This window comes from Bactrocera neohumeralis, unplaced genomic scaffold (genome assembly GCF_024586455.1).
Source record: "Bactrocera neohumeralis isolate Rockhampton unplaced genomic scaffold, APGP_CSIRO_Bneo_wtdbg2-racon-allhic-juicebox.fasta_v2 cluster09, whole genome shotgun sequence".
In the NCBI taxonomy this organism is placed as follows: domain Eukaryota; kingdom Metazoa; phylum Arthropoda; class Insecta; order Diptera; family Tephritidae; genus Bactrocera; species Bactrocera neohumeralis.
Window position 1 is genome coordinate 906,346 of NW_026089622.1, and position 13,714 is coordinate 920,059.

A 13,714-nucleotide genomic window follows, 5' to 3' on the forward strand; every position below is an offset into this window, starting at 1 on the left:
GCTGGTGAGGTGAAGTGGTTTGCAACCTCTTGTCCCCAGATCCGCTGGGTTATCTGCACTTGCAACATGTTGCCATTTTGCTGAGCCAACTAAGTCTAAGATTTGTGATATGCGATTCGATACATATGTCTTCCAAGTATAGGGTGGTTTTTCCAACCATGCTAGAACTATTTCTGAGTCTGACCAGAGATACATTTTGTGATCGTTTAATTTTAGATGGGTTTGAACTGTTGAAATTAATTTTGCTAACAGAAGAGCACCATTTAGTTCAAGCCGTGGCAGGCTTAGTGTCTTCAAAGGTGCAACTTTGGCTTTTGGTACCAAAAGATGTGAAGTTATTTTGCTATCATACTGAGTGCGTATGTAGGCTGTTGCACAATAAGCCTTTTCAGAGGCGTCACAGAAACCGTGTAATTCTGCGTTAATGTTAGGGGTGAAATTTACCCATCGAGGAATTCGAATTTCTGATATAGTATGTAGGTTGTTAGCAAATTGAACCCATTTTGTTAAACTTACAGGTTTTACCTGTTCATCCCATTCAGTGCCATCTTGCCACAATTCTTGAATGAGAATTTTAGCTTGAATCATTATTGGCGAAAGCCATCCAGCGGGGTCGAAAAGTTTTGCCACCGAGGAAAGGATTTGTCGTTTTGTAATGGCGGACATTGCAGATATTGACTCAATTGTATATGAGAATTGATCTGTTATCGCATTCCATTGAATTCCTAGAGTTTTTGTTGTACTAGCATTTTCGAATTTAAGGAAGTCAGTATCTAATAAGTCTTCCTTTCTTATATCTTTGATTATTTCGGTCTCATTTGAGGTTGTTTTCTTTAGGGGAAAACCTGCTGAATTTAGTGCTTTGATCACTTGAGATAATGATTCGCACGCTATTGGTATATTGTGGCTACCTGATAAAATGTCATCCACATATGTTTGAGTTTGCAACACGGAAGTTGCTAAAGGTAAATTTGTTTCACAAGTTTTTGCAACTTCATGTAACGTCCTGATGGCTAAATAGAGTGCGCAGTTGATGCCAAAGGTAACTGTTTTAAGCTTGTAGTCGCTAATTGGACTATTAATTGAATTGCGGAAGACTATGCGTTGGAAATCCTGGTCATCTTCTTGCACCAGAATTTGCCTAAACATTTTCTCAACATCCCCGTTAAAAACGTATTTAAACATGCGCCAATTTAGTATTAGCAACATGAGATCAGGTTGTAATGTTGGCCCTGTGTATAATACATCATTGAGTGACTTGCCTGAGCTCGTACACTTTGAGGCATTGAACATCACTCGTACTTTTGTTGTGATTTTTTCTGGTCTTATTACCCCATGATGTGGAAGGTAAAAAGATAAATATCTACCTTTGGATATCTTTTCATATGGTACAGTTTCTTCCATATGATTGAGGTCAAGATATTCCTCCATCACATTATCATATGCTGATTTTACCTAATTTTTCTTCGTCAGGCTTTTTTCCATGCTTAGGAATTGCTGGACTGCTGATATTCTAGAGTGACCAGAGCTATGGTTTCAGGGAAAGTTGGTTTGAATGGTAGTCGCACAACATAACGACCATGTTCGTTTCTTGTTGTTGTGGACTTGTAATAGGCTTCACATGCCTGGTCTTCTTCTGAAAGCTGGGTGATTTGGGGTAATTCTTCTATTTCCCAAAAATTTTTAAGTTGATTATTTAAAAATTCGTTTGAGATATTTTCCACTTGTGTGGTGAAAGAATTGATTTTTTCAGGGACTTGGCCACTTATAATCCACCCAAAGATTGTATTTTGAGCTAACAATTTATTGGAGATTTTCTCAATACCTTCAAGAATTATTTGAGGTATTAAGTCACTACCTAATAATATGTCGATTTATGATGGGGTATGACAATTGGGATCTGCTAATTTGAGATGTGAGCATTTATCCCAGTGTATTTTATTTACTTTATAGCTTGGAAGCAAATTGGTAAGTTGCGATGGCTTGCGCATCTATTCTAATATCGGCATTTGGAGATACTATCGTATTTGGGCATATTTTGTTCGAATTTTGGATAATTCTTCCGCCCATTCCCGAGATTCGGAAATTTGAATGTTTTATTGGCAATTTGAGCCGATTTTGAGCTTTTGATGATATAAAGGATCTTTGAGATCCTTGATCTATTAATGCTCTTAGTTTGAATAAATCATCCTTATGTGCTATGGTGATGACCGCAGTGGGTAAAAGAATTTTGCTTTCATTTTCTGAATGAAGCGCTTGAATTTTTGCTGCTTTAGAGCAACATGGTTGTTCTTCCCTTTTTTCGGGATTTGAGATTTCGGGATTATCACTTTTGGTTGTAGTGACTAACCCGGTGGTTTTATGAAAATGATTTTGCTTCATATTTTGAAAGTTCGTAATGTGAAGCAGTGAGTGATGTCTTCGTTGACAGTACACACAATTAAATTTGCTTTCACAGTCTTTTGTCATATGAGAATTCGACAGACAGTTTATGCAAAGTTTGTGTTGACGGACCAGATTGTTTCTATCTGAAACGGACAATTTTTTGAATCTCTCGCAAGATCTTAATTTATGACCTCCCTTACAGAGTTCACACAATGATTGCCATTGACTACTTTGATTTGACACGAATGACGAATGACTTTTATTAACGTGTCTATTATATTGTATGTTATTACTGATGGTTTATATAAACAGCAGTGAACATGTCCCGGAAGGACGGCCACTGGTCATAACATCCATTGAAAACTTCAGTATCACAAGCTGGTACCTTTAGATACATGCCTTTATCTAGGTCTTCTTTTGGTGTTGTAACTACTCTGGGAGGGGGAGTAGTGGCTCTACTTGGCCTTACTAAACTTATTTGTTCAGTTATCATTCCCTTTGTTAACTCGTACTTATCAAATATAAAAACGTCAGAAACACTAAATTTTACGGAAGAAATTGCAGAAGGAAGCTGTACCCAGGCTTTTTTTTTTTAATTGGAAATGGGCGTGGCCTCGCCCACTTATGGACCAAAAACCATATCTCAGAAACTACTCCACCGATTTCAATGAAATTCGGTATATAATATTTTCTTAACACCCTGATGACATGTACGAAATATGGGTGAAATCGGTTCACAACCACGCCTTCTTCCAATGTAACGCTATTTTGAATTCCATCTGATGCCTTCTCTGTATAATATATACATTAGGAACCAATGATGATAGCGGAATAAAACTTTACAAAAATACAGCATTGGAAAAATATGTAAATGACGTATAATGAAATCTCGATTATCACTTTATCATGCGAGAGTATAAAATATTCGGTGACACCCGAACTTAGCCCTTCCTTACTTGTTTATATTACGGATTTATCCGTGTGTCCTTGTATATAAGTACTCGTACGGACGGTATACGAGGTCAGTAACCTTTGTACATATGTATATGTGCCCGCTATGTGCGTATTGACGTGCATATGATGTGCTAAATTGGTTGGTATTTAATCCCGCTAGTTTTTGTAATACAAAGAACAAGGAGATATTGTTAAATAATATTTGCCTATACGGGCTTAGAGTACGTACTATATAAGTATGTACTAATATATATGTCGTTAATAAGATTTTATTATTTATTATTATTATTTTTTTTTTTTTAAATTCCGCACCGCTTATTGTTTGTAATTAAGCTATTATCGCAGCTTCTAATAATTTAAGATTTGTTATAGTTTTTATGTTTCGGATATACCCCCTAAATCAGGGTATGTAGCGTATGCAAAAAGAATACCGAATATATGTATACAGTACGTATATCATATAAGTATATACATATGTACTTATATTTGCGCGATCAGAATTTAGCGCGAAAAGAAAATGAACAATGTGCAGGTCATTAACCTCTGCGCTTGCGGATTCGCAGGTATATGCTTCAATATATTAATATTAATTTGAATGTTTGTTTGTATTTGTTAGTAAGTACTAATTTATGTTTGTTGCATTTATGTATTTTAAGTATGATATGGATAAGAGCATATATAAATATGTATGTATGTTTGTTTTTATTCTCGCTCGTGGAAATTTTGCCTTTTATGCCTTTCGCTTACCTATTTTATGCAATCCTGCTTACTGTTTGAGGAAACAGAAGGGGTATTGCTGGGAAGATTTGCAAGTAAATACTTGAATATAATTTGTTTGTATTCTGTTGTAGTGGGTGTGTTTGTATACACAAGGGTAAGCTTAGAAGGCAGTAAATGATTTCCTTTGGTATTTATAAAAATATATGGATGATATATTTTTTCAACTGTATTTTGTTTCCGTTTAGAAATTGATCAAACGGATTATATACATAGGTTTTATATTTGATAAAACCGTATGATATCATACATATTTACATATGTGCATAAAAAATGGAAACGACTTACTTTGTCTCGCCTCAAGGGAGTTTTGGGGAGAATATAGTACATATATGTATGTTGCTTTCGTTTCGGCTTCCTCCTGTGTTTAGTCCTATTTCCTCCTGTGTTTAATGTTCCTTTCCTAATTTCCTCCTTTGTTTAGTGTCTTCTTGCTCCCGTTTCCTCCTTTGTAGAGTTTGTACATATGTATGTTGTAATTTTCTTCTAATTATGTCGCGCCCGATTGATATTATAATTTTTGTTATTTTTATTGTTAGACCGCGCCCGATTTATTTGTTAATTATTGGTATTTTTATAGTTAGAGCGCGCCCGATTTATATTTTTTATGAATTTTTAATATTGATTTATTATTATTAATTTTTTTTTCCTCACCACTGTATTCTTAAAATGTTAGTTTAGTTAGTTTTGTTTTTTTTTGTTGTTTTATATGTGTGCACTATTCCCACTGGATAACTCTTTTAAGTTTTGTGAAATTTTGTTTCTTTATTTTATTTATTTATGTTTTCACAAAACAAAATTATCACTACATTCTTATTAAGTATATTTGATTTGTTTTATATGTGATGGCCTAGAAGCAATTTATGTTTGTGAATTTTTTATTTTGTAATTATATATGTATGTATATGCACGTATGTTTTTTGCGCAGCACTTTTATTTATTTATATTTTTATCTTTTTTTTTATGTTTTTGAATATATATGCACTTTTTGTACCACAGTACTCGTATATTATAGTTGCATATACATACATATCTGTATATGTATGAGCTATATTTTATTTTTTAGTCACTGCACTTGCTGTATCCAAAACCGGTTTTTGGTACATATGTTCTTTTTTTTTTTTTATTTTTTACCTTTTCGGTTTTTATTGCTGCACTTTCTCACACGTTAAGATTTTTAGGAACTTTTTTTTTCAAATCTTAATTTAGTTTAATTATTTAGCCACAGTGCCTTTCTTTATGGCTCGAAGGACCATGTGCATTAAACTCACCTTATAGGCCACTCACACTTTTAGTTAAAAGAAAATGCACTAATTTCAAAGAACGTTACAAACTTTTATTTTCTGCGAAATTCACTTCACAATTATTATAATAAAATTGGTTTAATTGAACTGAAGTAGATATATATATTCGGATAAGCGGATCGGAACCGGGATGCTGCGGAAAGCGTAGATGTTATGTTGGCTGTTCGACGTCGTATCAACGAAAAGTGCGCGAGCTGCTTTCTCTATTCCTCTTGTTCTAATTAGACTGCGTTTGGGTGCATGTGCGTTTATGTGTGTTAATGTGTGGTGTTCGCTCGCGTGATAAGGTGAATAGTCGATCCGGTGTGATGAATTGATGCAGATGTGATGCGACGTCGCTACTCATTTAAAGCGCCCATACACGAGCACACAAGTGCGTTTGATCGGTATGTGTGCGCTTGCGGTTTATCGTGTATGGGCTTGTTCGCGTACTGATCCATGTTCGCGAAAATGTTTGATTTTTTACGATCGGTGCGCGAACATGTTTATCGTGTATGGCGTTGTCGGCGCACAAAATCTCATTTTTCTCGTGTCGCTGAACAGTGAAGATCGCGGACAATGGCAAGTGTTAAGGGGAGAGCCTGCTTTCGAGGCTTCAAAAAATCGATTTTTTTGAGGATTTTTTTTGGGAGGGAAAGAAATAATTGATTGAAGAGAAATTTCTAGGCTTTATAGTTATATATTTGAACATCTTTCACAAATTTTTTGGATACGAAATCTTTGATATTCTGTCTTTGGGAAGCAATTACCCGATGCATCTCGCATGTACATTTTTCGGACGGCGGGCAGGATGCAGGTCGCAATTTCTATCGGAAACAAAAAATTCAAAGAGATTAATATTTTTTATTAATTTATCTTCTAGTTAAACTAAGAAAATTCCAAAAAAAATGTGTAAAATTTAAAATTTTATTAAAAATTGAATAAATAGTGGCTTCTGATCAAAAGAATTTTACTTTATGCTGTTTAAAAATATGTTAAAACTTGACTTTTCTTAATATTTTTTTTAGTTTAAATATAAGATAATTTTATGTCAATGATAATAAACTTTGCCCTAATTCCATACGACTTTTAGTTTTTTTCCTATCCTGCCCGTCAATTAAGAATAATCGTAAAAATTAAAAACCGAGAAATCACGCTTCAAAGTTTTCGCTTTTTGCCTAAACGCTCATACATATACATATTTAGTGTAAGAAAAATAAAAGTTTGAATAACTTAATAACGAAATACAATGAAATAGATAAAAATGCTACATTAGAAATAAATTCCAAGAAATGTTCCGCTTGCCTGTCGCATATGTTAACTCTGTGAAGAACGAACGCAAAATGGATTTGTGTGTCGAGTATGGGCAAACGAATTCATACCGATCGAACGCACTTGTGTGCTCGTGTATGGGCACTATTAGCCACAAACGATTGTTGGTTTTGTAAAACAATATTTGTAATTTTTGCGGGTGACATATCCACATGTGAACGCATGTGAGTATGTATGTATGTTGTGTATGCATTGTTTGTGTGGGAATGTCATACGTACATATGTATTTACATGTGTACTCATATTGTAAGTATGTATGATGATTTTTGAGACTATTTTTTTTCCAGAAGAATGTTTGTATTTTTTGATTTACATGCGTACACATACATATATTATTTGTGTGAGAATGCCATACGCACATACATACATATGTGTGTACGTAAATATAGAGCAGCGCGAGTTTTAGGTTTGTTCCAGCGGAGGAATAAAAATGCCAATGATGTTGTTTCTATGACATTATATTTTATTCTCTGATGTTTCAAGTTATGTTCTGCTTATATAACTACTAAAGTGATTACAATTTTCTTAATCTATTTCTTTGTTTTGTTTATTTTCTTATGAAATACAATATTTGTAAAATGTAATCTTATTTTCTATTGAATGCAAACAAACATGACTGTGGGGTTTACCCGATAATGTTTGGGTTATCATTATAGTCAAACATAAGGACCAAAACATGTTTGTATGCATTTGCATTATGAATACAATATTTGTAAAATGTAATCTTATTTTCTATTGAATGCAAACAAACATGACTGTGGGGTTTACCCGATAATGTTTGGGTTATCATTATAGTCAAACATAAGGACCAAAACATGTTTGTATACATTTGCATTATGTTCTTTATCTCTACTTGTTATCTTATATTTTTTGTAATGTTTACTTGTTTTTCTTTAATCTTTTATTTTGTCCAATTTATAGTATTTTGTTGTGTGGTGTCTGGTTGGGATGATAGTGTACACATAACTCCTCCCTCCCTTAATGGAAAACTCTCCTGAGTTTGAATAGTATTGTTTTTCATTTTTTTAATTTTACAAGATATTAAAATTATTATTATAATCACAATAATACTTAAAATTGATATTCCAATATGAGAGATATTTTTGTGATATTTTAATTCATTAATTTCTTTTAAATTTTCTTCGTTTTTAAATACAAGGTCGTTAATTGTAATTTTGTTAGTGAAATTGTGAGTATCATAGTTTGGATAATAGAATCTCTGATTGTATGAAATTTTAGTATTTGAGAATGTTTGGTATAGGGTCTTAATAGTGCAGTTATTATAATGAATCAATGTAGTGTTTTTCAACTTAATTTTTCTGTTGTCGCAGTTCTGGTTTAGTTCTATGCCATTTGCATTTTTTATTAAAATAGTTTCTTCATCAATTTGTAAAATTTCTGTAATGCTATTTTTGATAAGTTCACAATTTAATAAGTAGATGCAATGTTTAGAAATTTGTAGTTCATTGAGTGTTTTAGCTTCTTCGAATTTATAAGTGACATTTTTGTATTCAAAAACATTTTCGATTTCTGCTGTTATTTCTTTACCTGCTGTGTTTGGTATAGGAATAATAGTTTTTAATTGTACCGATTGAAATTCTTTTGGGATTTTGACTACGAACATTAACAAATTTTCTTTATATTCCAAGGCGCATAATTTTATATATTGAAGTTTGTTGAGGTCTATGTTGTAATTATAAATTTCTTCATTTGTTAAAATGCTTGGGTGAAAAATACCATTTTTTGCTGAAATAATGTTTTCCTGAATCTGGTTTACTGCGTCTTTGAGAATGTTTATCTTTATTGTTTGTTCATGAAGAATCAATATTTTGTCTGTTCTCTCTTGATACACTAAAGAATTATTTCTTTCGTCTTCAATAATTTGTTTTAATTTTGTAAACGTGTTCGAAAAGAAATTATTAATTTTTATTTGGTGGTCGAGAGCTGTAATTGAATTATGTAAATTTTCATCTACTTTCTTAAGGTGATTTTCAATATCTATTCTATCTCCATCATCCATCGTTCCAAATAGAAATTTATGTACAGAACCTATACCGTTAATTAACCCTCTCTTTTTTCTACTAACTTCTTTTCTTGGGATTAATGTTTTGATTTTACCTCTCAAGATTTCAATTTCATTAGATAGGGTGTAGTAATGTAAATGTGATGTTTGCGAGATTTTTGTTATATTATTTAGTATGTAAAGAATTTCGCGAGGGTCAATTATGTGAATTACGAGGTCAGATGATGTAACAATCTGTTTAGTGTTGGTGATAATTTCTGCGTATCCATTGTCGGTATGTATTTCATGTACTTCCAGTTTGGCTGCATTGCTAATTATTACAATTGCTATCATCAATGTTATTTTGAAGATGTATTTGACCTAAAAATTTGTTTGGACGTTTAATATTTGTCGGGTGAATATTATCTAATGGTAATTTTCTATACCTTGGTTCGTATTTGTGCCGAACTGCTTTATAATTTTTTACGTAACCTTCTTTTTGAGTGTTATTAAACTCTTCTCTATTTCTATTTAGTTTTCCTATGCATTTTTCTTTAGTCTTCTGAATAGTGTCTTTAATCAAATTCTTATCAGTTTTTCCATTTATAACCTCAAGAGGTGTGGCTTTAATTGTAGAATGATAAGATTTGTTATACCATTCTATGCTTTGAAATACTTTTTCCGCTGTCGAAAGGCTTGGTTTTTCAATTTCTAGGACTCTAATTCTTTCGGATAGAGTATTATGAAATCTTTCGATATCTGAATTCCCAGTATGACTGTTTGGTTTTGTAAAATGAACTTCTATTTCTTCTTTCCTAAAAAAATCTTTTATGTTAATTGAGTTGAATTCATTATCTAATATTAACATTCTGGGTCTACCTTTGATAGAAAAGAATAATCTAAGCTTTTCTATAATAGTTATACTGTTTCTATCTTCTAGCTGAAATGCCATAGCAAATTTCGCAAATTTGTCTATAAAAGTAAGGAAGTAACATTTTTTATTTATGTATATATCCGCGTGAACTATTTCATTTATATCTGATGGTGTTTTCGTTAATTGAAATTTTGGTTTTAAAGGTTTTCTATCATATTTTGCTCTATTGCAAACGTCGCAATTATTTATATATTTTTGAATCAAAACTTTCAAATTTTTCCAGTATATTAGTTTTTTCAATTTTTCATAATTTTCGTTAATACCTGCATGGCCTGTTTCATTTTTATGATATTGAGCAATTTGTTTATAAACTTGTTCTTCATTTTTCATATCTTTAGCATGGAATTCACATCTAAAAAACTTTACATGTCTATTAAATATTTGAATAAGCTTTTGCTGAACTATATTGTACTGATTATCGGTTAAATAAGAAAAAATACCTACTTTTCCACTATTTATGTGCTTACGACAAAGATCTATGAAATTATTATTTTTTATATCTTCTGCGCTAATAAAAATTTTCTTCGTGTTGCCTAGTTCTTCAGATTCCATAATTTTCTTGTTTGTTAAAATGATTTGTGTATTGAAGCGATTTACAATAGTGTGTAAAATTGGAAAATGATCATTTAGTTCCTCCTCTTGAGAGTGGATTGTAGCATTTGTGCTTATGTTGTCTTCTTCCAATGAATGAATCTCGCCTGTGTTACTATCTATTCTACTTAGAAAATCGGCTACGTTATTTTCCTTTCCTTTCACGTAATTTATATTAATATTGTATTCACCTAGTTTAATTAACCATCTTTGCAATCTTGGGTTAATGTCTTTTCCCTTGTTTTTTATTTGGAGCCACTTAAGTGGTTGGTGATCGGTTAAGAGATCGAATGCTCTGCCATAAATGTATGGTCTATAATATGTCACTGCCCAGACAATAGCTAGTAGTTCTTTTTCTGTAGTGGAATAACTTCTTTCGTGTTTGTTAAGTGTTCGACTAGCATAGCTTATAGGATGACTGTCCTGGGTTAATACTGCGCCAATTGCAAAGTCACTTGCATCAGTTGAAATGCCAAATTTTTTGTTAAAGTCTGGATATTTCAATATTGGTGGGCTTACTAATAGATTTTTAAGTTTTTCAAAGGATGATATGTACTGAGGATCGCGAGTGTTTATTTTAATATCCTTTTTTAAATATTTTGTTAAACCATGTGCTACTTTAGCGTAATCTCTTACAAATTTTCTATAATAACCTGTTATACCTAGGAATGATTTAATTTGCTTTGATGTAGTAGGCAACTTTAGTTTTTGTATGTTTTCGATTTTGCTTAAATTTGGTTGTATCCCTTCTGTTGTTAAAGTGTGACCTAGAAATTCAGTTGTTTTCGCGAAAAATTTGCATTTATCTACCTGAATCTTTAAATTATGTTTTCTTAATGCTGAAAATATTTTGGTGATATTTTGGGTATGTTCTTCAATACTTGAACTAAAAATTAAGATGTCGTCTAAATAAACTACACATATCTTGTTGATATATTCCCTAAGAACTGAATTCATTAAACGTTGGAAAGTTGCTGGTGCATTCTTTAGTCCGAACGGCATTCTTATAAATTCAAAGTGTCCTTGGGGTGTAGAGAAAGCTGTTTTTGGTCTATCTTCTTCTTTTATTAATACTTGATGAAAGCCTTTTGCAAGATCTAATGTTGTAAAATACTGAGCTCTTCCAAGTTTGCTGAGTATTGTTTCTATATGGGGTATTGGAAATTTGTCATCTATAGTGACTTCGTTTAGCTTCCTGTAGTCAATAACTATTCTCCATTTTTTCTTCATTGAATTGTCTTGCTTTTTCGGTACAATCCAAAGAGGCGAGTTGTACGGGGAATTACTTTCTTTAATTATACCTTGGCGCAACATCTCGTTCATCTGTCTAATAATTTCTTCTTCATGAATTTGGGGATATCTATAAATTTTATTATAAGTTGGTCTACTTGTTTTTGTAACTATTTCATGCTGAATTTCATGAGTATGAGAAAGGTTTTTACCTTCTTGGAAAAATAAATCGCTATTTGCTTTTAGAATGTATTCTAATTTTTGCTTTTCTTCTTCATTCATGTCACTATTTGATAAAATATCTAGCAAATTCTCTTTACATTCTGTAAGTATATTAATATCTTCGTAATTGTAAGGGCATGAGTTTATAAATTTAATTTTATTGCCGTTTATTTCTACATACTCCTTTTCTAAGTTAATTATTGCTTTAATAGGTTTTAAAATATTTTGTCCTATTATTGCATCAAAGTTTTTATTTTTATGTTGGTTAGTTTCCAATGTATATAACTTTTTTCATTGAATTCGTTTGGGGTTGGGGTGACTAACTCTTTATTTAGGGAAAAATTTTCCTTAATGGTGCTAAAGTGTATTGGTTTATCAAGCTCAATGCATTCATAATCTTTTAACACATTATATTTCAATAATGATGTTGTAGACCCTGTGTCAATAAGACATTTAATTTTGGAATTTTTTATGGTCACTTCTATTATCGGTAACGATTGTTTTGGGCTGGCAACCGAAAATTTGCTTGTTCTTGAACGTGATCTATTTCCATCGGTTCGGGGGGTTTTGTCTCCTTTGGACTGAATTATATCTTCTAGATTGTTGTGAATTATTTTGCCTACTTTGTCCAAAGCTAAATTGTTGATAATTGTCATTTTGGTTAGAATTGTTACGAAATTCTCTCGGCTGATTTTGTCCAAATTGAAAATTATTGGAATTTTGCATATACTGGTTATTTTTTTTGGCAATTGCCAAAATTGTGAGACAAAGAATTTCTATTTGAAAAATTTCTATAATTATTTCTTTTATAATTGTTTTGTCTTTTATCAAATTGTATTAGCAAACCTGTCTCTTGAAGAACGCTAAAAGCCTCTCTAATGGTGCTTATATTTCTACTAATCACTACACTGCTTAAGTTGGGGTGTATCCCATTTAAAAATGTTTTTAGAATTAAACTTTCGTTGTTAATTGGGGAAAATTCTATAGGCTTTATCCTATCGAATTCATGTTTTAAATTTAGTTTATCTAAAATATCTTTTAAATTTTGGAAATATTGACTTACGTTATAGTTTCGTAGTACAATCGCCTGATTGTAAAGGGTGTGGTACGACTCCTTTACTCCAAAATTCTTTATGAGTTCTTCTCTCATTTGCTGCCATGTTGGTGTAGGTCCCAAAGGCCGGATGACACTTGCTGCTTCTCCTTTAATTTTTGTTTTGACGTGTCGCTGCGTTACAAATTCCAACATTGATGGGTTGGGGTTGAATAAAGGAAGGATCATGTCAACTTCCCTGATGAATGATGATAAATCTCTGCCGTCAAAGTCCATGATTCTTGAAGCTTCCTTCAAAATTTGCGGTCCTGTCATCTGAAGTGGTTGCTGCTCGCCTGGATTCATTGCTGATGTATCCTCTTTTATTACAACTGAACTTGTTGTTGTTGCTTTGTATGGTGCACTTCGCTCTTTCTGCGTCTTCTGTGTGTGGGGCATTAATCTTTAATCCCACTCTTCCTGGTAATGTTGATGGGCGGAATGAAGCTATTCTTCGCCTTCACAAATTGTAGTCCTCGGAGTCGCTCTCCGACGTTCCAGATAACTTGTGTAGAAACTTAAATTTCTTAAACTTGGCTATCTGTGCCGACCGACTTATATATTTGTATATATAAGAGATCTTTTTTAAAATGGGAGCTAATCTTAAGATTTGCTTCCCGTTGCTAAAGCTTACGAAACTTAAAAACTTCAGTTTTTAGTATCGCTCAACTTTGCAGTTTGTTTTTACCGACTGCGCCAGTTTTAGGTTTGTTCGAGCGGAAGAATAAAAATGCCAATGATGTTGTTTCTATGACATTATATTTTATTCTCTGATGTTTCAAGTTATGTTCTGCTTATATAACTACTAAAGTGATTACAATTTTCTTAATCTATTTCTTTGTTTTGTTTATTTTCTTATGAAATACAATATTTGTAAAATGTAATCTTATTTTCTATTGAATGCAAACAAA

The 13,714-nt window shown here is 32.3% G+C and overlaps 1 protein-coding gene across 1 annotated transcript in view; it reads right to left on the reverse strand.

Moving 5' to 3' along the window:
* Positions 1 to 5,373: 5,373 nt before the first annotated feature.
* Positions 5,374 to 13,714, reverse strand: part of LOC126763901 (uncharacterized) — an 86,299-nt gene continuing 77,958 nt past the window's right edge. The window contains exon 8 of the mRNA XM_050481665.1: positions 5,374 to 6,226. Coding sequence (XP_050337622.1) covers positions 6,083 to 6,226 — 144 coding nt within the window. The 3' untranslated portion in view covers positions 5,374 to 6,082. The remainder of the gene's footprint in view (positions 6,227 to 13,714) is intronic.